The sequence below is a fragment of the Sturnira hondurensis genome, unplaced genomic scaffold, assembly GCF_014824575.4.
Source record: "Sturnira hondurensis isolate 20B ecotype Veracruz unplaced genomic scaffold, ASM1482457v3 Scaffold0003681, whole genome shotgun sequence".
Taxonomy (NCBI): Eukaryota; Metazoa; Chordata; class Mammalia; order Chiroptera; family Phyllostomidae; genus Sturnira; species Sturnira hondurensis.
The window spans coordinates 3,769,813-3,793,519 of record NW_028076312.1 but is presented as its reverse complement, the minus strand read 5'-3'; the positions used below and the strand labels follow the sequence as shown (position 1 = coordinate 3,793,519).

The 23,707-nt window shown below is 41.4% G+C and overlaps 1 protein-coding gene across 1 annotated transcript in view; it reads left to right on the top strand.

Moving 5' to 3' along the window:
• The window catches only part of UNC80 (unc-80 subunit of NALCN channel complex), a 157,183-nt gene that overhangs the window by 109,349 nt on the left and 24,127 nt on the right, over window positions 1–23,707 (top strand). Inside the window, exons 33-45 of the mRNA XM_037042137.1 lie at window positions 1,322–1,411; window positions 2,140–2,241; window positions 4,075–4,255; window positions 5,338–5,606; window positions 6,985–7,119; window positions 8,633–8,771; window positions 9,385–9,481; window positions 11,892–12,062; window positions 13,868–13,960; window positions 15,538–15,573; window positions 15,917–16,135; window positions 20,734–20,934; window positions 23,084–23,207. Of these exons, the coding sequence (XP_036898032.1) occupies window positions 1,322–1,411; window positions 2,140–2,241; window positions 4,075–4,255; window positions 5,338–5,606; window positions 6,985–7,119; window positions 8,633–8,771; window positions 9,385–9,481; window positions 11,892–12,062; window positions 13,868–13,960; window positions 15,538–15,573; window positions 15,917–16,135; window positions 20,734–20,934; window positions 23,084–23,207 (1,857 nt within the window). The remainder of the gene's footprint in view (window positions 1–1,321; window positions 1,412–2,139; window positions 2,242–4,074; window positions 4,256–5,337; window positions 5,607–6,984; window positions 7,120–8,632; window positions 8,772–9,384; window positions 9,482–11,891; window positions 12,063–13,867; window positions 13,961–15,537; window positions 15,574–15,916; window positions 16,136–20,733; window positions 20,935–23,083; window positions 23,208–23,707) is intronic.

Genomic DNA, 23,707 nt, shown 5'->3' with positions numbered 1-23,707 from the left:
TTTAGCTCTGCATTGAAATAAGAAACATCATGCAGCTACAGCAGCAGCATGACTCCCCTGGTGTGTACTCCCACCTGCCCCGGGGATGCTGTGAATTCCCGCCTCAGAGCTTCCTGGCATCAGGTGTCCTGGTTTTGACGGTGGCCTGGGTCTGCACACTGAGCACGGGGGCACACCTGAGCTGTCACTGATGATCCATGCCGGAGACTTTTTCTGTGGCATCTAGGTGAACAAGATATAGTCTTGACTTGTCACTCCCAGAAATTATTGAGGAAGCAGAAAATATGTACCATAAAATGAATGAAGTGAGTCAAGAAAGTATTTTTAATTGTTATGGCATTTATTCCCCTCAAAAGAAATGTAATCCATAGCTGTGTATTTTACTTTAAAAATCCATAAGGTTTTTAAGGTAAAATAATAAGTAAATTAGTTGCATGATTCCCACTAGAATCACTGGTGATTATTTATGTGAAGTTCAGAATTTTGGTGATCTCATTTCCTGGAACACAGCTCCAGGTTAGACCTGGAAAGGCCTCTGAAGAGTCTAGTTTTGCCAAACTGGTACATTTTATTTCAGTAGAAATGGTTGCTAAGCCTCCTTTAGGCCTCACTTGGACATCTCCAGAGAATTTCTAAGGCCCAAAGAAGCAAAATTCAACAATCCCTCCTCTTTCTACTCTATGTTGAAAGGTAGGAGAACATGAAGGCAGATAGACTTGAGTTCAAACTTGGGCTCCACCGCAACCGCTATGACCTAAACCTCTCTTCTCTCAGTTTCTTTTTCCACAGTACTGGGGTTCTAATACAAGTTGTGCAAGTAATTTACCTGGAAAACATTGAACTTGGAATATAGTCTACGATAAGTGCTCAGTGCACTATAGTTTGTATTCTTCAAGTTGTTACTAGCTTTCTTCCCAATATTGAGTTTATGCTTCCATGGTTTCTCACTCAGCCTGAATTATAATGGTACATCTTTTAGCACTATGAAAATAGGTTAGTTTAGAACACATTACTAGTTTATTAATCTTTGGAAGATAACTACATATCCAAATCCAGTGTGTATCCATATGTGTGTGTGCATATATACATACATAGGTATACACACATACATACATATGTACAAGCACATACATAGATATATATACACACATATACATATGCACATGTAATATATAAGATGTATATACACTCACATATATATAAAATCCTTTGGAAAAGTTACTTTGTTTTTATAATATTTGTATTTTTAATTTACTATCTGGCACATAATATATTGTCAGTAGACACTTATTAAAATTAAAATTTATTGTTATTGTTCTAGGAGTGTTTGGAGTTTTTTAATATCCCAGAATCCCAGTCCACAAATTATTTTCTCATGGATAAACGATGGAACCTTATCCACTACAATAAGGTGAGACTGTGTAGTAATGCCACTCACGCTGGGTTGTGCCAAAAGGTTGTCAATCCTTTTGTGAGGGCAGCGTCCACTTAGGGGGGCATCTTTGTTTGGAGGTTAGGAGTATGGCCACTTAGCTCACGCAGGCTTACTGTCTGTGTAGCTGTTGAGTAGCTGCTTTACCTTTGTATCCTTCAGGTGCCTTGTCTGAAAAATGAAAGTGATGCTAATAATAGCTGCTGCAAGACTGTTGTGATAATTAAAGAAGATAAGCCAAGTAAAGCACTTAGCAACTGGTTATTATTAAGTCTAAGCGGAAACACTAAGTTGCCCATATGATAACTTCATGTGTCTATTTGGAATTTTAATGTTTTTCTGATTCCCCTTTTTATGATGTTAAGCATGATTGGAGCGACCCGATCTAATGAGCAAAAGAGGACCTCGAGACCACTGTCATTACTTCACAGTGACCTTCTTCCAGAATGTCATGTAGTCAGTTGCCTTTGGCTGCTTTGCTCCTGACAGCACCCTGGTGTTGGGAAAGTACTCAGCCTGGCTGATTTGAGGATTTCCTGAGGAGGGTGTGTACCTTCCTTGGGGTTTTGTAGACTTGGGAAATGTAAAGTAGTAAGAATCAAACCCATCAGAAAACAGATAACTTGTCTGTCTGACCTAAGGAGGAAATGAGAATAAAAGTGTAATCATCTGAACTCTCTTTTTGTTTTTGCGTAACCCCCTCGCAGACCTATGTCCGGGATATTTACCCTTTCCGGAGGTCAGTGTCTCCGCAGCTGAACCTTGTGCATATGCAGCCAGAGAAAGGACAGGAGCTCATTCAGAAGCAGGTGCCTGACCCCCTCAGTTCTGCCTGTAGTTTCGTCATGTCGTTGGGGTGAACGATGTGTAAATGTGTTTCCAATCCCAAGATCCTCTGAATGTTTGATTCTTTCTAGAGAGGATGGGTAGCTGGGCCCTTGATCAATACATAGTCCCCCCAAATAGTTTTAAGTTTTATAAATTGGATCACAATGTAAAAGTATGAAGGAACACTCACCTGGAGTAACGCTATGATGACTCATTGGGTGTAAACCATAGAAATCTCATTTATTAACCTACTTGATGCTAAGCACAGATTTTCATTCCGTATTTTTGTAAAACAGGATTGGAAGTGCACATGACAAAGTTATTTGAAGGTTGTTCAGGAGGCTAGCTGGAAAAGAAGTAAATCAAAGGCTCAGTGCAGTGCATCTGAGAAAAGCACTGAACCGAGGTGCAGAGATCTGGACTCAGGCCCAGCTCTGCCGCTCACCAGGGATCTGACCTTGGGCATGTTATTGTACTAACTTCTGTTCCACCAGGAGAAACATAACCATGCAGCTGCATTTCGATTTAAGGCTGAAGAGCAGAATAATGTTTACCTGTGTCATCGCAAATCAGACTTTGAGCTCAAGGAGGTTCATTATGTTGCATGGAAAATATAGATGTAGTATACAGTTCTAATTGTGCAATTTTAATACAATCTATTCATTACATTGTTTCATTTTTATCTATGCCAATTTGTAATTGATTTACATTAACTTTTAATAAAATATCTAAATAAGAATTTCAGGATGCTTTATAATACAAGTTTTTCTGCACGTACAAGAATGCTAATTTGGCATCAAACTATCCAAAATACCTTTATGAGCTGAATAAGAATGGCATAGAATTAGATTACTCAATAAAAATGTAGTTACTATTAACTATCTAAATTACACTTAAAACAAGGAAAATACTGAATGTGTTACAAGGTGTGAGATGTTGGACAAAACTGTAGGATTTTATATTTAAGCATTTCTAAAACAATTCTCCCCAAATTATCCCAGCCCATGATTTTGGCAGCAAAATAACTAAAGCCATCATGAATATAGGCACTTCATTAGTGTATTTTTAACCATGTTTAAGAACATGTTTTAAAAGAATAGTGTAAAGTGGAGCTCTAACTCTGTGTGCACTCCAAGTTGGACCTTAAGATGTCTTTCCAAGTTCCTCAGGGAGATAGTAATACGCAGACCCCGTGGTTCTGGCTCTGAAGCTTCCTCAGTTGCGGCTCACTGCTTATGTTTTCTCCCCTGTCCACCATCAACAGAAAAACCAGTAAGAGTAGGGCCTAAGAGGCCTACATTTATGCCATCTAAATTCAGGGCTAAAGGAGTCCTAACCTAGAGTGCCATCAGCTTTTGTCCCAACATAGATTTTTCCTGGATCCCATTTTTGGTCACTTTTAAATAGGCACACCCAGAACCAACAGGAAACAGCTTCAGGCATCAGTGGAAATGTAGGAGCAATTGGAATGGACTGTCTGGCGCCTGCCGGCGAGGGTCTTTCATATTGTGATAACCAGACAAATGGCCTCTATTTGACTGAACGATTTTTGACAATGCTTGCGTTGTGTTCCTCCAGCCTGCAAACTCTGTAAGAAACATTTCCTTCTGTAGATGCAGGAAATGGTGCAATTAAGTATTGCTTGCTCTTTCTGTGTGGTAAAGAAAATTTTTTTCTCCTTTGTTTCCTCTACCCCAGCTTGAGTTTATCAGCCCAGTTTGCCATTAAAGATTTTACTTCAATCTCTTCACTCTAAGTAATTTCAGAGTTGCTAATTCCGTGTTTCCTCTGCTCCTGCTTTTGTTTGCTGCTAGGTGTTCACGCGGAAGCTGGAGGAAGTAGGACGGGTTTTGTTTCTCATCTCCCTGACCCAGAAGATCCCCACAGCCCACAAACAGTCCCACGTCTCCATGCTCCAGGAAGACCTCCTCCGACTGCCCTCGTTCCCTCGCAGTGCTATTGATGCTGAGTTTTCACTCTTCAGTGATCCTCAAGGTATGGAGACCGACGCATCTCCTCTCACGCCCTTGTTTTGTCCTTGGCCAGGGAGCATCTTCGTCAGCAGACAGTTCTGTAAGCTAGTGGTTCTCAGCCCTGACTGTGTGTGCATCACGACCACATGGAGGACTTGATAAAACACAGATTGCTGGCCCCCTCCCTCCGCCCCCAAGTCTCTGATTCAGTGGCTCTGTAATGGGGCCCAGGAACTTGCATTTCTAATAAGTTTCCAGGTAATATGGATGTTGCTGTTCTGGGGGACCAAACTTTGAGACCACTGCTCCAGCAGATTATAAGCAGCTGAAGGAAGCTATATGATGTTGTCAGGTTGCCTAAGTAAAGAACTGGTGTTTATAAGAAGCTCAAGAGGAGGCAAGACTATTTTATAGTGACTTTATAGTGACGGAGATCAGGACAGTGGTTGCCTCTGGTTCTGGGGAATAGATTTCCTGGGAAGGAGAATAAGGGAACTTTCTGAGAGGATGAAATGGTTTTATCTATTGATTAGGGTGGTGGGTACACGAGCGTGTGTATTTTTGTGTAAACTCATTCAACTCTACATAAGATCTGTGCATTTTACTCTATCTAAATTACACCTGAATTGAGAAAGAGAGAGACAGAAAGAGATGCATTTTGAAACCTCTCTCTGTTCCTCAGTTATTGATTTGGGACCGTTTACTTAAGTGAGCATCACCTGTGCTCAGTGACTTCATCCGGAAGTTGCTGAGCAGCAGTGGAAAGAGCCCTCGTCTGACCAGGACTTAAAAGAACAAGCAACAGTCCCAAGCCTGCCATTTCTCTCTGAAATAATTTCTCTCAAAGCCACAGCTCCCTTGGCAGTGACCCGCTGCCAACGTCTCCTCTGTCCACCCACAGAGTTGAAGGGAAGAGGGGGCGCTGAAAGCCCTTTGAGAACTCATGCCAGCAGTATTGTGCCGGGACGTGTTTCAGCCGTAGATCGTCACACCCCAGAGGTGGAACAGATGAAAAACAGCAGCGCCCTGGGGCGGCATCGCCCTCCCACGCTTACAGGATCGGCAACAGGCTAATTCTGTTTCTGCTGTTTCATGTTCTCACAGCTGGGAAGGAGCTGTTTGGCCTTGACACTCTTCAGAAAAGCTTGTGGATCCAGCTCCTGGAGGAGATGTTCCTGGGCATGCCGAGCGAGTTTCCCTGGGGAGATGAAATCATGCTTTTCCTCAACGTGTTTAACGGAGCTCTGATCCTCCACCCCGAAGACAGTGCCCTGCTTAGGCAGTACGCGGCTACCGTCATCAACAGCGCTGTGCACTTCAACCACCTCTTCTCCCTCAGCGGCTACCAGTGGATTCTGCCCACCATGCTGCAGGTGCCGGGCTCTCTTCTCCTAACCAGAATACTAACCTGAGTACCGCTCATCTAGCAGGTCTGCAAGACCAACACCAAAATTTTTAAATGGCAGAGTTGTCTTTTTTTGTGACCGCAGAAAGCACCAAATGAAAACCCTCTAAAAATTTCCAAGATTCCCCAGACCTTTTCCATTTCTTCTAGGCCAGTGATTCTCAAAGCATGGTCTTGGTACCAGCAGGACCAGCATCACCTGGGAATCTGTTAGAGATGCACATTCCTGGGCCCTATCCCAGACCTACTGAATCAGAACCTCTAGAGTCCCGGCCCAGTAATCTGTGTTTCAACAACACCTCCAGGTGGTTCTGATGCCTTAGACTGTTTGAGAACCATTCTTCCAAGATATGGCCAGTGTTTAGCTGATAATTCTCCAAAAGAGTATCTGACTTCTATCTAAATAGAAATTTTCATTTCAATTGGATTTAGTATGTGGGGATTGAAGGAGGTGAATTTAGCAGGAACAATTTCTTTTTACTCATGGCTAGTGTGTATCTGGCTACATTTAGGGGAACTGAATAAGGCCTAGAGGTATGTCCTAGTTCTTTATTTTATGGAAGTTTTCAATAAAAGTTATGAAAGTATTACATGCTTGTATAAAGTGGAGTTCACTCAACCTGTGGGGGCAAGAAATTTACTTTTAATATATCACCAGGGCTCTCTGTCCTCTTTTTAAATAGTTGGAATTTTCTCTATTTTTACAACACTTTACTGACTACTGAAAACCAGTATACTCATTATGAAACTCAGCAGATACAGAAAAGTTGAAAGAAGAAAATAAACCTCACTCACAGTCCTTCCTCCTACATGGCCCTTGTTTATGCTGCTTGAAAATCCTGGCACTCTATCTTGCCTTTTGTAAAAACCCAAAAGTTGAATCATACCGTGTATTCAAGTGTGTTACCCACTTCTTTCATGTAAGACTAAGAACACCAAGGGCATTTTTTTCATGGAGCGACTTTTAGCACTATATCATTCTAAAAAATAACTGCACAGTACTGTGTTGTATGCACGGGCCTTAATTCACTCAACCAACCCCAATTGATGAGTAATTCATTTGTTTCCAATTGTTCACTATTGTAAGCAACCTTGCAGCAGGCATTCTTGCATATGTGTTTTTGTACATTTGCCCAATTTTTTTCTTGAGATAAAGTCCTAGTCACAAATTTCCTGGGAGGAAAGTATATTCATATTTTTTAGGGCTTTTATGTATATGACCAAATTTCTTTGAAGAAAGCGTATACCATTTTGCCTCCCCTCCACCAGTAAATGAAAGTGCCCACTTTCCTCCATGCTTTCCGCAGCAGTGAGGTACTTTCTGAACACGTGGCGCCTTTCCGCAGGTGTACTCTGACTACGAAAGCAACCCCCAGTTGCGTCAAGCCATCGAATTTGCCTGCCACCAGTTCTACATTCTCCACCGGAAGCCCTTTGTGCTCCAGCTGTTTGCTAGCGTGGCCCCTCTGCTGGAGTTCCCTGTGAGTAAACTCTGTGGAAATAAACAAAGACCAAGCACAGGAGGAAAGCAAAGGCTCTTTATTCACTGCTTACTGTAGCAAGGGCATCAGCCACCACCACTTGGGTTCTGGCAGAGACTCAAAGGCAGACAGAGGAGTGAGAAAACTTTATAAGGAGAAAAGGGAAGGCTTCGGGTGTGCCCCGATTGGAGGGTGATGTCCCAGGAAGCTGTAAGTGGGCTGACAAGAAGTGGGTGTCCTATGTGATTGGTTGGGGGTACATCTTGGCTTCCTATGATTAGTCCTAAGCTGGAAACAGGAACTAGGATTAAGGAAGCTGTCAGTTATGAATTAAATCCTGGCTGTTTGGGGGCCCTGTGGGGACAGGGATTATCATTTGCTTTCCACTAAAGCTGGTACTCTGACTTCCAACAAGCTTGACGTATTGCAGGCTGGCTTCCTGGGCTGGTTTCTATAGACAATGGGTTTAGGTTGGTTCCCCGGGCAGGTTACTGCAGGCTGTGGGGCAGCGTTCTGTTTTTATGTATGGCCTGGCCATGGCCCGTTCATATAATCAGTCTCTCTGGTATCTCCCTTCAGCTGATGGGATGTGAATGCTATAAATCCTCTCTCTTTCAACAAGAAAATCATTTCAACCCTCATCTCAGCCCCTAGAATGTAAATCGGCCAACTCTTGAGTTTTTTATACTCAGTTAATGAAAGGAAAGAGAATAGAAAATGATTGAAAGCTGAGTTCCTGATTCTCGTTCCTTTCTGTCATTCTCTAATACACACTCATTCTCTTTTTCTTTGTCTCCAGAGCATTGGCACCATATCTCATGCCATACATGGATCTGTCTCACTAATAAGTGTCTCTACCCCACCCCACAGTAGAATTTAAGCTCCATTACAGCAACGCCTTTGTTTGTTGTTTACTTTTAGTTGCTTATATGAGTTTTGTTCTTGTTCTGCTACAACCTCATTACACAGAATGGTTCCTAACAGAGAATAGGAAGTTAGTAAGGAATTGTCATTTTAATGAATGAATGAAAAGCATCGAAATAGATTTGAGATGTTAAGGATCCCTATTTTGGAGATTTGCTATTGCATAAGATTTATAAAATCCTCAGAGCTGTGCAAATAAAGCATCTGTTGCTCTAAACATATTCAAACTACAGTATTCAGTGAACCCATTATAAAATTTGCCTTTGCAAAAGCTGAATCCTGTGATTGCGGACCAAAGGAGCCGCTGGCATGAAGTTTTCTGACAGCGGACACATTGCTATGTTTTTATGACTTTCCACAAATATCGCTTTTGTACCAGATGAGCATTTAATAGACCCCATAAAAGTCGGACTTGCCACTCCAAAACCACACAGCAGCATTGTTGGGTACAGATTTATGGTAGCCGGATACCAGATCAAGGTTGTAATTACTAATGGTGGCAGTGCCTGAGGGAACTGCGTTCCTGACCAAGCCGTATTAGTACTCACATGGGAATCGACACACGCTGAAACTGCCTCTCTTCCCACAGGATGCTGCCAACAGCGGGCCCAGCAAAGGCGTGTCAGCCCAGTGCTTGTTTGACTTGCTGCAGTCGCTGGAGGGGGAGACCACGGACATACTGGACATCCTAGAGCTGGTCAAAGCTGAAAAGCCCCTGAAGTCTTTAGGTAGGAGCAAAGTTTGCCTTGACCTTTTTTCGTCTTTGTAATTGTCCTTTAAAAAATAATTAGCTGTTGAATGTGTTGAACTACACAAAAACAGCAAAAATAAATGGAACAGCAGTGTGTATGGAATGAGTACATTTTTCTATCTCCTGTTTTTCTTCAATTTCTTGTAAGTCCTAAAGAGTAAGGAATTCTCTGCCAGGAAAATTGTGTCAAAATGTTGCTTAGTAAACAACTATTCTAGCGGTACAGTTTTCAAAAAAAATTGGGTTTTCTTGGGCAATTCTAAGTGAATAACCTACCAAAGTGGTCTTTCATTATCATGGATTGTTAAAAGTTGTGCATGACTTTGAGCTGTGCAAATGCTGTCTTCTAGGAGGTGAGATTTGAAGAAACTACTCCCCCTAAGAGCACTTTCATTTTTCATCTTATTACTTAAAAGATAAAGAAAATAATTTTCTGTCTCTTTACATGAAGAAATTAATAGTGTTCACAGTTTAAGAGTAAAGTCTAATGAAGAAATGGCTACAAAATCGAACTGGAAAATGTTAGAAGTGGTAAGTCCTTTGTTACTGGCAGAATCCACTCTGATGGCTTTCACCTCCCGTCCCTTCAGATTTCTGCTATGGAAACGAAGACCTGACTTTCTCTATCAGTGAGGCCATTAAGCTCTGCGTTACGGTGGTGGCCTATGCCCCTGAATCGTTCCGAAGGTAAGTGCAACCCTTTATTCTGCGATAAGTAAACACAGCAAAGAAAATAAATTGAGTGAGTACAATGGTTGGGTTTGCTATTATCAGCCTGTAACATTCCGGCAACTAAGTTTTCCAAAACTGAATTTGGGAAACGTGCCGTAGCTGAGGTTCTGGAAAATACAGTACCTTTTCACTCACTTGAAATCCCCTAATTTAGAATTTGTGTAGCAGCTAAGATGTTTAGTCTTCTTGAGAGAATATTTTTATATGTAGTATAAATTAATAACAAATAAAATTGTAGAACAGATATTTAATTGATTTGAGGACACTCTTTTCAGAAAGCAATAAAACTGTCACATGAAGAGCAAGAATATGGATGGGGCCCTGGCTGGTGTAGCTCAGTGCATTGAGCACAGGCCTGTGAACCAGAGGATCTTGGTTCGGTTCCCAGTCAGGGCACATGCCTGGGTTGCAGGCAGGTTCCCTGCAGGCCAGTTCCTAGCAGGGGACGCATGAAAGGCAACCATACATTGATGTTTCTTTCCCTCTCTCCTCCCCTCTAAATATAAATAAATAAATAAAATCTTTAAAAAAAAGAATATGGATGGGAGTAAAAGACAGAAAACTGTACTTGAACAATTAAATACAAAATAAAAAATAAAGCTTGCCCGTGAATTTGCTACGTGTGAGGAATGTAATAGGCCCACCTGGAGTGCTCTCCCCATGCCCGGATGCTGGCCGCTCCGAGTTTTACACTGATGTGCAAGTTGAACACCAGTTTCATCTCTATTAGAATCGGTCTCCTAGAGGCAGAGACAAATGCGCACAGGTAGCCTCCTTTTATGTAGCATACCTCCTTAGAAACCCTGGAACTGCCTTCCTTTAAAATGTCCTATATTTCTGGCTCAGTAAACCCTTTGGGCTCTCCAATTATATCAACACTAGGCAATCCTTCCCTCTCTCCTTCTCAATCTATCTGGATCTTTTTATATAATACCTAACCTGTACATGAAGCACTAAATTATATGCTACCATATTCCTGGTGTGTCTGTATAGTCCTTCCAGTGTCCAACATGATACTTTATTCCATGGAAAACATAACAATAAACATTTATGAAATGAATAAATCAAACAATGGCCAGCTGTTTCAATTTTCCTATTTTTGTTATGTATAATTGCTACCTTGACAGCCCTTTGTGGCCAGGTAGTTTGAGAAAAAATTGAGGGTTATGAGCCATAAACCTCATACAACTTTTTCCTCTATGTTCTTTTACTTTGGGGGAAAATATAAGGTGATAAACTATTTCAGGGTGTTGCTCCTCTGTAAAGACTGTGAGGCCCAGGTTGGCTACCATCTTTCTCATGTAAGTTTGAAGAACTAAGACAACAAACCCCTGTCACACAAAGAGCATGAGTATAAATCTTGTCTGTCATCCCAATATCAAGATGCTGGCTCTGATCTAACCCAGAGTCGCCTCCATTAATCCACCTCCTCAGACCAGGTGACGATCCCATGTTCCTGGGGTGAGCTGTGTCTCTGACTTGGCTTGAAGTGAAAGCGAGTATGACCAGCGCCCCTCATGGGGAAGGAGGCCGAAGGACTAGCACCTGTCCGTCCCAACCAGTCCAGTTCCAATCTCATGATTGAACCTATCCTGAAACATCTATTAAAGCAGCTGTTTTAAGGAACATTGTATAGAAAAATGAAACTGATCTGAAAGTCAAATACTATAACCTACTTGGGATGCAAAAATTGCTTGGGGCTTAAAGATTTACACATGACTTCAAATTCTTCATTTTCTCTGTCTGGTCAAAGTCTCTTTATCATCAATTTCTTATTCTCTCATATTCTATCTTCTCTCATCTCTCATATATCCTCCTACTTGTGGTTATCAATTATTGTCGAATAATGTTGACCCCACTATGGCAAGTATACTATTTAATGCCAGTGGGTATTTTGACACCTAGAGCATTTTGACTCTAACTATAAATACAAACATCTTCATCCTAGTCGTAAATTTTGAAGGGATTATTTTTAAAGCTAATTTCCTCATGCCAGTTTAATTTCTTCATTAGTTATTGTAAGTTACAAATAAGCCACTTTCAACTTTTCACTTTTTAAATTTTTACTTTATCAAAGTTGTTTTCATGGAGATTATTTTCCTTCCATGTAAAATGTATAATAAAATTTGATTCATTATTTATTCTGGGGGGGGGAGACTTATTTTATTTTGGTCTATATAACTCTTTACCAGTCAGAGGTTGTCATTTTGAGCTTTTGTGTCCCGGTTTTTTATTATCATTTCTGCTGGGTTTTCCCAAGTCAGATTTCAATGTTTGTCTTTTCTTTTTTCTGAGCTCTTCAGTATGACACAGCCAATGAAAGGAGACTATAAAAAGTGACTTGGTTTCCTTTCTGTTGCCATAGTCTCCAGATGCTGATGGTCTTGGAAGCTTTAGTGCCATGTTACCTGCAGAAGCTGAAGAGGCAGACGTCACAAGTGGAGACTGTGCCTGCTGCCCGAGAGGAGATCGCGGCCACAGCTGCTCTCGCGACATCGCTGCAGGCCCTGCTTTACAGTGTGGAGGTCCTCACCAGGTAATCGCATTGGGCACGGCCTTAAACCAAATGTATCTGCCGAAAAGATGGAGAAAACGTGTGATGGCTAAAAATTTCCAAAGACTTTATTTACAGATACCTGCCCAAACTCAGTCCTATATGGCTTAAAAGTGCAAAAATTTCCTAAGTTGTTTGGATAAACAGTGCTAAGTACTGCTATTACTAGTACTATTATTATTATTATTATTATTCCATGATTGCTAAACAAGCATTTGCATGTAATTTGCTGAGCATCTGCATCAATTTTAACCTAGTGCTAAGCAAATCTCTTGTAAAAGAGCTAATTTAGTGAATGTGAAAATGCGATCAACATTTTTATTGGCTCTCATTAGATGAAAATGTCTGCAATTCCAACCAGGCATTCTTTTATTATTTTACTGTTTATAGTAAGATTTTTTATTGTAATTTTAAGAACTACATAATAAATAATTTACAAAATTGTATTCTGATGCCATAATTAACGGATTCCCTCCGGGATAAAACTCAGTAGTGCTGAGAGAGGGGGCTGAGTAATTCAGGACTGGAAAGGAAAATTGTCATCAGAATTTAGCTCCACACAAAGTTCCAAGAAGTTAGTCCTGTCACAAGATTTTTGGGTGCAGAAGCAGAAGGCGTTGAGAGACCAGATTTAGGGGGTGAAGGGGCGGGGGCAGAGACAAAAGACTGAGTGAGAGGAATAGGGAAGTTGGATGCAGGATGCTCTGCAAATCATTGGCTTTCCTTCTTTTTTCCCATATACAGTCAGATCAAAGAAACTATTCCTCCCCGGAGTGATGGTGGGGAAACCTTCTTCCGGGGTTGGTGTCTTTGCCCCGCCATTCCATTTGGCCACATCCTCAGCCTAAAATTCCATCTATGATTTACCCGCACCAAAAGGCACCAACTTCCCAGCCCCATCCTGCTCTGTGGACGACAGAACTAGTCGAAATCCTTCCGTCCTGGGAGGCCTTTTTCCACATGCACCAGCCAGTGAGAGAGGGAGTGAGATTGTGATTCATGAACTCAATGTATGTTTAGTTTCTCATCAGGAGCTACACTGGCAACCTAGGCAAACAGAATGTAGCTCAAAAGCCTTGGGTGAGCTTCCACTGCTGATGAGATAGTTCAAGCAGTTATTCTGAAAAGCCAAATTAGCCCTTCCAAGTCTCAATTGCTGATAGAGAAGCAAAGTTTGCGTAATATAATACTTAACGTCAACCCTGCAGGTATAAAACTAAATGATTCAAATCTGTTTCTAAATGTCTAAATTACTGACTTATAATAGATACTAATTTACTCACTTCCCTGAGTAGTCTTAGGTATGACTTTGCTTAGAAAGATTCTTTCCTTCTTTAGTAGTTTCTCACAAAATAGGGTGGTTGTTTATGGAGTTGGTGGCCAAAGTGGCGTGTGTATGTATGCTTTTAGCTTTTGCGTATTATTTAGAATGGATAACTTCCTGGTATCTGTAGAATTGAAAAAGGTTCTCTTAACTCTCAGTTAATATAGGCTCAGAAGTCTCATTTCATGATGTCCAGTTTGTAGCGCCAAAGTTTGTCACTCAGAGACAAGTGGAGGAACTTAAACCATGGTGAGCTTATAGGCCCCTTGGGAATGAATGTCCCCTTTAAAGTGCATCTCAGAACAAAGACAGCGTCAGAGTGTGACTGAGAAGCCCTAAACTCAGTAGCGGTCTTTTTGAAACTCTAACTTAAATCGTATGCGAGCTTCAATAACTTGAGAATTTCATAAATGTTTCCAATCCTGCTGATGTCGTCTTATGTTGATTGCTGTCATTGTTGCAGGCCCATGACAGCCCCACAAATGAGCAGGTGTGATCAAGGTCATAAAGGGACCACCACAGCCAATCACACCATGTCATCTGGGGTGAACACTAGGTAAGTCACTGACTGTATTCTTCTGTGGTCTCTCAATTCCATACAGCCCGAATCTCCACTGTTGGGCATGAGAGGAATCCTGTAAACAGTCAATAGTAAGTGTGAAAATGTCCAAGAAAATAAAGAAGATGAGAGCTTAGAGTTCAAGAAAACACGGAGGCTTCCTTTGAAATTGTCAAAGAGAAATCCAAGCCACCTTCATAAATTGGCGTTTATATCAGTTTATTTGCATGAACATGCAAGATAGTCTCTGCCTCCTGGGTGGTCTTTGGACTATTCCAGTGTTGTTTCATTTGCTTCCAAGAAGCAGGCAAATAAAGCAGTAATAATCAGGAGGTGGTTCCTCATTCCCAGGGCAGTTATGCAGAGTTGTCTTCCTTTCTATCTGGACAGATTTTCCACAGATATTTCATCCAGTCTGAGTTAGGTCCTTCAGTGGTGCTTTCAGGGTAGTTGACTTAATCTCCTTTCCTGTTTTAGCGTAACTCAGACGCTGGCTGTACTTTACCTGCTTCATTCTGTCTGTGTTCATCTCTAAATAGTCTAACACACATGCGCACACAAAAGTTTAGTTAGCTTCTTCTTCCAAGAAAAAGTTAAAATAGGGCAAAGCCAAAGTCAGTTTGTGAGAAAGTTCTGTTTTCTTAGTGTAGAATAGTTAGCAGAGAGCTCTTAAGGAGAAAGGAATTTCCCAGTCTCTCTGAAGCACATTTTTAAATGTGTATCATTAATTATGTAAAGTTAATTTTCTGCTCATCACATATATTTATATTAAAAATAAGACAAATTCTGCCCTGGCTGCTGTAGCTCAGTGGAGTGAGCATGGGCTGTGACCCAAAAGGTCACTGGTTTGATTCCCAGTTAGGGTACATGCCTGGGTTGTGGGCCAGTTCCCCAGTAGGGGGTGCTCAAGAGGCAACCACACATTGATATTTCTCTCCTCTTTCTCCTTCCCTTCCCCTCTCTCTAAAAATAAATAAATACAATCTTAAAAAAAAACAAATTCCAAACCCCATTATAAGTCACCTGACGTGATGTGAACTCATGCCTCAATTTCCTATATTGAGAAAAAAATGATTATACTTTAATGACATTTAGGGGCTAGGTTCAACTACTGGCCAAAAGATATATGGGAAAAGAAGGTTTCTAAACTTCTAATGTCAATCAGCCATAAAGTAATCTATCTCCACAACTAAAAGGAAGTCAATCATATTTTTTCGGCTGACCACCTACACCAAAGCACATGGTATTAAAACCATAACTTAGATTCATTTAACTTTGAAAGTTTTGAAGAATTCCCTTATTGGCTCCATTTCATGGCTTTGTGTGCGTTTTTATAGTTTCTGTCCTTCTACAAATTTTATGGCGATGCAACATAGTTCAAAGCAACTGTAATTGCAGCCTGTATAGTAGCCAAATAAAAGACATATATTTTGGGAATCGCATGTGTGTATTTGTGAGTTTATCAAAATGTACAGCTTCAAGGGCTTCTCAGAAGAACAAGTCCTTCAGAAGCGCCACCACAGGCCCTCTGTCCTTGCTCTGGTAGTAACACAGACTGTTTTTCTGACTCTCAGGTACCAGGAACCGGGCGCCAAATTGCACTTCATCAGGTACAGAAAGACAGCCCTAATGACGTACTAATTCTGACATCTTTTGATGATTGCCTTTGAGCTGGGTTATAGTTCTGTCAGACTTCATTTATTTAATGCATGCAAACTATTTCAGGGTAAATCCTCAGGCATTGTCTAATGTAAAACAAATACAATTTGGGATGGCAATCTCTTCTAGGATAATAAACTTCCCTTATCCTTCAGATGGGTTTTTCCTAGGTCTGGCCCTGAGTCATTAACTTTTATGTAATGTGAGGAATCTTATCTTTTTCTTCAGTGTGATGCTTTTCTCAGAGTTGCCATACCTATTCGGGCCCCCAGTTAACCTTTTGTAATTCCCCAGGGAAAACCTTCACCTGCTAGAGGAGGGGCAAGGCCTTCCCAGAGAGGAACTGGATGAACGAATTGCTCGGGAGGAGTTCAGAAGACCCCGGGAGTCCCTGCTGAACATTTGCACTGAATTCTACAAGCACTGTGGGCCAAGGCTGAAGATCTTGCAAAACCTGGCAGGGGAGCCGCGGGTCACCGCCCTGGAGCTGCTGGACGTGAAGTCTCACATGCGGTACCATTCTCGCTTTCCTACTCCAGGGTGAACGCGACTCAGGCAGCATGACTGGGTTTTGAGGGGCAGCGGGGGATCTCAGAATGAGAACTGGGATAACCAGGATGATTGGTTTCCAGTGGCTTGGATGTATATCATGCAGGGCCCTTTGGGAAAATGTTCTTAAACACAGAAAAGCACAGTCCACATAATTGCTCCTCAAAAAAAAAAGTGTGTGAGTGGGAACTTTCATCACCTGAATTCTTGCAAAAGTAGCTTCTTCCAAATACTCTTAACTGCTCAGATGCTAATTTTTTACGAGAATTAAATGTCTTCTACTACATTACATGAACAATGCACTACTACTTTCTGCTCCAGGCCTTGCTTGGCCCCTGCACCACCTGAGGACTTAGGAGTGAGCCCTGCAGGGAAGTGAGCAGATTGGTTTTTCACTGCAACGTCGTGCGTTCATCTGCATAAGCGCAGAAGCGATACTAGTCTTAATCTTTATTTTTTTTTTTTTTACTTTTTTGCAAACTTTTAACTCTGAGCCACACTTTGCTTGGATCTGAGGTCCCCTTCACACAAACAGCACCCTGGTTAAAAATTCTGAACTGAATGAGGCCAGTTATCATTTCAAAATTTTGCCCCTGGTATGCCCACGAGAGGCCCGAGAGCCACAGCTCTGTGCGCCCATATGTCATTCTTCTGGAGATGGCATCCCAGTTGTCACTCAAATTATAAATGAAGTCTGGGTCTATATTTTCAGACTCCTTAAAGGATCATGATTCCAAAGGATCTTCTGTGGTTGCAAAAGGTCGTTAGAAGTCCTGGAAAAAGGAAAACTCCATGGGTAACAAGTTATTCCCCTGGAGAACTGAGTGTATCTGTAAAGCTGAAGCTGGAGTTAGGGCCTGGCCATCGAGCAATAGCATTGCAGTTGGGCAAACACACCAACTTCTGCATTACTGACTTTCTTTTTTTATAATTATCCCTTGGAAATTTTAGCAAGTACGAAGTGAGGGAATATGAGAGTCCAAAAATCTGTAAAGCACAGGCTGTTTCTCCCCCAGGCTGCTTTCACACTGTCTGAGTGGTTGACACACCCCCAGAACTCCAGAGCTTCATGTGTGTTCACACTCCCCAATGTGCATAATGGGGAAGACTTGACATCCCACTGAGAATTTCAGCTCCCAGCTGGGAAAGGGGAAGAAAGTCTGGGGTGTTAAGATCGGTTGCCATAGCAACCCAGTGCTCCATTCAACCCACCCCCCCTCCTTTCCCACTTATCATGGCTAGCCAATCTAAGTAATTCTGTGAATAGCACAACGCCACACTCTGAGAGTTGGAAAACCACTGCTACCAATGGCCATTTTGTGGGAGAAAGGGGAAGATATTCCTAGAAGATGGATGAGAGAGAGAGAGAGAGAGAGAGAGAGAGAGAGAGATCATGATCATGGGCTAGTAACTATCCCATAACCTAACCAACTGTATCTCCATTACTTAAGGTACTTGGTGGAGGGGAGAGCATGCGTCAGTTAGGCCCCTAGCCCCCTCTAGAGGCCAAGCCCTATTAAAGGTTAAATGAGCTGTAGTTGTGACTTAGGTCGGTGCCTGGCACTGGGTTAATTGAGTCGGTGGGTCCTAATGCTGGTGCTGGACACTGAGGCTGTAAAATAACACCCTGGTCCTCAGCACGGCCGCAGTCCAATTCAGGAGGCGCACTTAAGAACATAACTTTAATGCAGTGTTGCAAGTAATGTACATCGCATGTACATTTACATATTTGTCATTTTACAAAGTACTTGTGGCAACTTAGAAAATTACATGATGCAAAAGGATAGAATGTACAAATTAGAGAGCCAGAGCAATGTAAAAATGAACAGTTAAATAATTATGTTTTTATGAGATTAGCACATGAACTTTCTATGCCTTGATCATACGAGACACTGTTTTTTCATGAACCATAAATTTGACTTTGAGCTTCTGAGTTTCCAGAGCAACGAGGGGGGAAATGATCAATTAAAAATCATAGGGTCAATAAGATGAAAAATAACTAGGTGTTTGGTAAAACACCACTTTTTAAAATACAAAGGACAAGAAACGTCTCCTGGCCGGTGTCTGTGCGCAGGAAGGCGTGGTGAGGTGTAAGAGGCGGTCAACAACGGCCCGCAGCACGTGAAGTGCCCACCTCACTCGTCTGGGTGCCAGGCGGCACTGGGGCTTGGCATTGCGTCATAGTGCAGGTCGCCAAGAGTGAACCGTCTAGAACCAGGACATCTCATTCAGAGCACAGTTGTTCAAGGCCTGGGCCTATTGCAGGGTAGGGAAATTTTTACTGCCAGGGCGTAGACTAAATGTCCCCCGTTCATGCGATTTCTCACAACAAGCTTTTGACAAAAATGGACCTCCCGTGATCTCTGGCCGAACAGCTACTGTCTGTTGCCAAGTAGGGGCAAGTCCACAGGCTTTGACCCTACACCAATCAAAGGGCATAATTAAGGTTTTGTCATATCAATTAAGTGCATATTTGGATACATGCAAAAGTCAGATCAATATATAAATTTTGGAATTGTGGGCATATATGTCATAAGAATATATGGTATCAACCAAGAAGAAAGAGTTGATATTTTTTAAAAAATGAGATGATATAAAACACATACTTGCAAGAAATATTTGATTTGAGCCAAAAAGCCAAGAAGCAATCTATACTCCTGCATTTGAAGAATATATGGTTAATTGACTGCAAGGCTCTCAGGGAAAATATATTTTTTTAATTTTAAAAAATGTTTTATTTATTTATTTTCAGAGGCAGGGTAAGGGAGGGAGAAAGAGAGGGTGAGAAACATCGATGTGTGGTTGCCTGTCATTCACCCCCCGAGGGACCTGACCTGAAACCCAGGCATGTGCCCTAGACTAGGAATCAAACCGCCAACCCTTTGGTTCGAAGGCGGGCACTCAGTCCACTGAGCCACATCAGCCAGGGCAGGAAAAATATTCTCGATTAGGTAGAGTCTCTGCCCTAAGGGAGTTTATTGCCTCATTTGCCCAACCCGGAGCAGCAGGACAGCAGGGTAGTCAGATCGGTAACTATTCTCTCCTCCCCTTCCTACCTCTCTCCTACTCTCTCTTCAATTTTTTCTCTCTCTCCCTCTCAATGAGAAAATCCCTTTTGTTCTCATTGGAAAAGGAGCATAAGAATGTTTTTGTTTTACGCTCAAAGCAAATTCATTTAGTAATGTGACAAGGGATTAGAGAAATTCAGATAATAATTCATAAAGTAACTCAAATTCAGCTTGAAATACTGTTTTCACACTTAAAATAGATGGATAATTTCCCAGTGTTATCTGTAAAATAATAAAAGAAAAGCAACATGGACATACTCCTAGAGATAGGTTCCTATCTGTCACCCACACCACCTGACAAGTAAAGAATTCTTTCCTGCATTCTTTTTTTCATTTGTGAGAGAGAGATCGAAGAAAGTACAGGCTGTTTTAAGTGATTTCTTTAGAACATGCACATTCATACATCTTTTCCATGAGGACAGTGTGCGTGTTCAGTCTGGAGAGAGAACAAATAGGAATGAAGAGGCAGTAACCATTTCTTGATAATAAAGGGTTGCCACAGAGAAGATGGATTCAATTCATGCTTCCAGATGAAGCACAGGAAAAAGAAACTGAGGCAATTTGGGGACATAATTTGAGGAGAGTTTCTCACGGTGCAGAACTCCAAAGATGGGATGAGTTGCCCTGTGTGGTAGTGACTTCGCCCATGGTGCTAGTGACTTGGGGCAATCGTAGAGCAATCGAAGAGGTAGAGACGCAATGGCTCGGCTGTGATTCCTAAACCAGAGTGCCTGGAAAAGTCTCTTGGGGAGCTCTTTGACTGTAGATCCTTTCAAGCATTTATCTCTCTCTCTCTTAGTAATCAAAAGGAAATTTCTTCTTATTAAAATGCTGTATAGTTAATGCATGAGAAGAGGAATGATAGAATATTAGCACTGTACTACTTCTAATGAATAAATGGATCTATGTAATTAATAATGACAGCTAGCCTCATGAAAAGAGAGAGAACAGGGAATCAGGTAGCTCCTGCTGAAAGTACCTCTGAAGTATACCTGCCATCACCTGGGAAGTGCACCTGCCAGAAATGCGAAACCTAATCTGATCTAGGCCCTAGGTCTTAACTACCAGTGGAATTAAATATGGGGTCATGGATTAAATTAAAGACACTGGAGGTTCCATCAGCAGAATCCAGAGTGCAGGAAATTCTATAGGACAAACAGCTTATTTCTTCAACAAATAAATTATGTCCAAAAAAATAAAAAGCAGAAGAGAGGGAACCTATAAATTTAAACAGCTTAAGAGACATATCATGCAAGTGAAACTGATGGGCTTTATTTCTTCCTGATTGGTTGTTTTTAAAAATTTATTAAAATACAATAAAGATCAAATCAAAACTTAAAGAAATAAAAATAAAAATTGTGAGGTAATGTGCCAAAATGTACTTAGTTCGGGGAGTTGGTGTGTTGGAAAGAGGGTGATTAATAGTATGGTGCTGTATGGGAAAATTTTCACTGAGGCGTTTTAAGCTTGGCTTTAAAAGCAAAAACGTTTTAGGTTGGCAGAAATCGCCCACTCCCTTCTGAAGCTGGCGCCGTACGACACACAGACAATGGAGAGCCGTGGGCTCCGCCGCTACATCATGGAGATGCTGCCCATCACCGACTGGACAGCTGAGGCCGTGAGGCCGGCCCTTATCCTCATTCTGAAGAGACTGGATAGAATGTTCAACAAAATTCACAAGATGCCTACTCTGAGGTGAGGAGGCCTCCTAGCCAGCTGTTGATAATGCAATCCTCAAAGTTAGGGTCTGTCTGTTTGGAAGGTGGCGAGTCAATCTGGAGTTTAATGAGTGGTTTGAAAGTTTCCTGTTAGACTATGTGCGTAGCTAATCAGATATATGAATGCATAAGTAGAAGGCCTATATTTTAACGAAATAACGTATTTTTAAAATCTACATACTCATCTTGAACAATCTATTAACTTCTAAGCTGTTATGTTCCTTATCTGACATATGTAAGGAATTTGATGTGTATCCTTCCATTCCTTTTCAAAAAAAGCAAGATATGCCTTATAAATAAAACAACTAAGGAGAGAAGAAGAACTAATTTGATGTTCCAAATATACTATATTTAACATTGTATTTTAGGTTTCAAGGTAGAGAAATGTCAAGCTTTCTAATAATCAGCCAAGCAGTAGCTTAGAAGATCCTAGGATTGATAACAAATACCTAATTTTCACCTTCCCACCGAATTTAGGTGATACTAAATGAACATTATTACCACTCCGTCTGCATTCAGTGCCCTGAAATAACCATTGGTAGCCTCCCTATGAGCAGAAGCCTCTGAACCAGTCTACCTGGAGATCTGAGCCTGGTTGGGAAACACATAGCCGTAGTCAGCCAGTAGTTCAATTGAAAAGTGTTAATAAACCTACTAACTTGGGAATTTCAAGTTTGGGTTAGTGAGAGCATCTTCTCACTATCCTTTTTCTGTCCTTTTAAACCAAACCCAAAATCAATTCAAGTCTTCCTTTAAGCATTTCTAGCTCTTAGTGTTCAATTTATCAGGAATTTTCCAGGTTTTAGTCTGTTATTCTTCATTTACACTGCCATCAAAAATTACTCAATTTATTAAAAAAGGAAATTGGAAGATTTTACTCTAATAATGAGTGGCTTGTTCCTATATCCTTTTTTGCCATGATGGTGAATGTCCACACATCATTCTCCATGGCACGGAAATGTTTGTCTATAAAGCAGTCCTCTTTGCTTCAATCCCATTGGGAGATTTGTGCCTATGGACAAACAGCCAAAGTCTTGTAAGTCTTACAAAAGTGTGTCAAAGAAATGATTTTTTATTAAATAATTTTGTATCTAAAAACATTAAATGTCCCCATAGGCTGATTAATTTGTCATATAACTTAGCCCATTATGAAAAACTTCATGCTTCCTAAAAGTAGATTTCTCTGTTGATGCTTAGACCTGGTCAGTTATAGGCCATTTTCTTGGGGTGCAGGCTGTGCATTTGGGGTTGCCTCAGATTCAGTTTTTTCAGTTGATCTCAATTCAATAAGAGAAATGTTGATGGCACCTGACCTATGAGTTACTTGGGCACCATGAATGTCAATATATCCCCCTGTATGAACATTTCCATTTTGTCATTACAGAGCTGTTGTTTTGGTAGGAAATATAGGCTTAAAAAATCATCTCCAAGATAATATTTGAAAACAGTGTTGATAACAGTAAAGCCCAACCTGTTTATTTGGGGGCCACAAAGGTGACTCTTATGTGACCATCGTAGACTGGAGTTATTTAATTGGGTTATGTATACCACCTCTATTACCAAAGAAAGCAGCCGAAACACAGCATTTCTTAGAACAAGAAAGAGCACTTTTTAAATAGACTAACTTATTCTAATGTGATCTTTTTGGCAGGGAGTAAGCCATATAAATTCAATTAGTTGGAGTCTAGTGTGAAAGCTGATGAGATCACCTATAATCTCTAAACAGATTTCAGAAATGCAACCTGGAGTCCGATGAGTTCTATTGGGAGTAATGACCCCCATGATGGGTTTCCTAAAATGGTAGTCTCCTGCCCTTTCTCAGAGTAAAACCGGGACACTGTAAATACAACCCATTCATCATCTGTTTTTTTTTTTCTTCAATAGATTTTGTCTCATTAGTCAAGTGGGGCAGGAGTGCCTCCGCCACGTTTTCAGTATCCTCTTCCCTTCCCAGTGTGCTCTGTGCTTTGGAACAGCATGGGTAAACCTCATCCCGTGTGAAGCACTTTGCTGTCTCAGATGCCCATCCTGTCTTAGATGGCATCAGGATCGCTGTCTCATTCATTTGTTTCGGACTGTCTCCAGAAGGGAGCCAAGCTGCTAATGGCTCCTATATTGTATTCCAGGCGACAGGTTGAGTGGGAGCCTGCCAGCAATTTGATTGAAGGGGTTTGTTTGACACTTCAGAGGCAGCCAATCATATCCTTCCTGCCTCACCTTAGGTCACTGATCAATGTCTGTGTCAATCTGGTGAGTAGCCAAGTGGCAATCTTATGAAATTTTGCAAAATTTAACTCTGCTATTGACTTCTCTGAATTGAAGATTTACAGGTCGACCACTTTGTGCCCCTACCTACCCATGACAACAGATGGCTCAGGTGACACTGAAAATAGTGAGGTACATTTCAAGGTGGTGCGTGGGGAGACCCAGGGGCCCATCCCTGTACAGACGGGATTTTGGAGTGCTGCTTCCCACGCACTACTCTGACAATCCACCTCTTCAAGTTGCGCTGAGAGCTGAGGGCTGCCAGTTGGAGAGTGGGGTGGCGGAGACCAGGAGACTACACAATCGGCTAGAGGTCGAGGTAGTCTGGGGTGAGGGAGTTGAAAATGAAAAGAGGATTTTTGTTTCTTTTTTAGTGCAAAATGACACTATGAGTTGGCCAGTCTAGGATTTATGTGAAGAAAAACAAATTTTCTATGATTTACGTAATATCTAGAGTCTGGTCCTGACAAGGTTTTGTACAATGT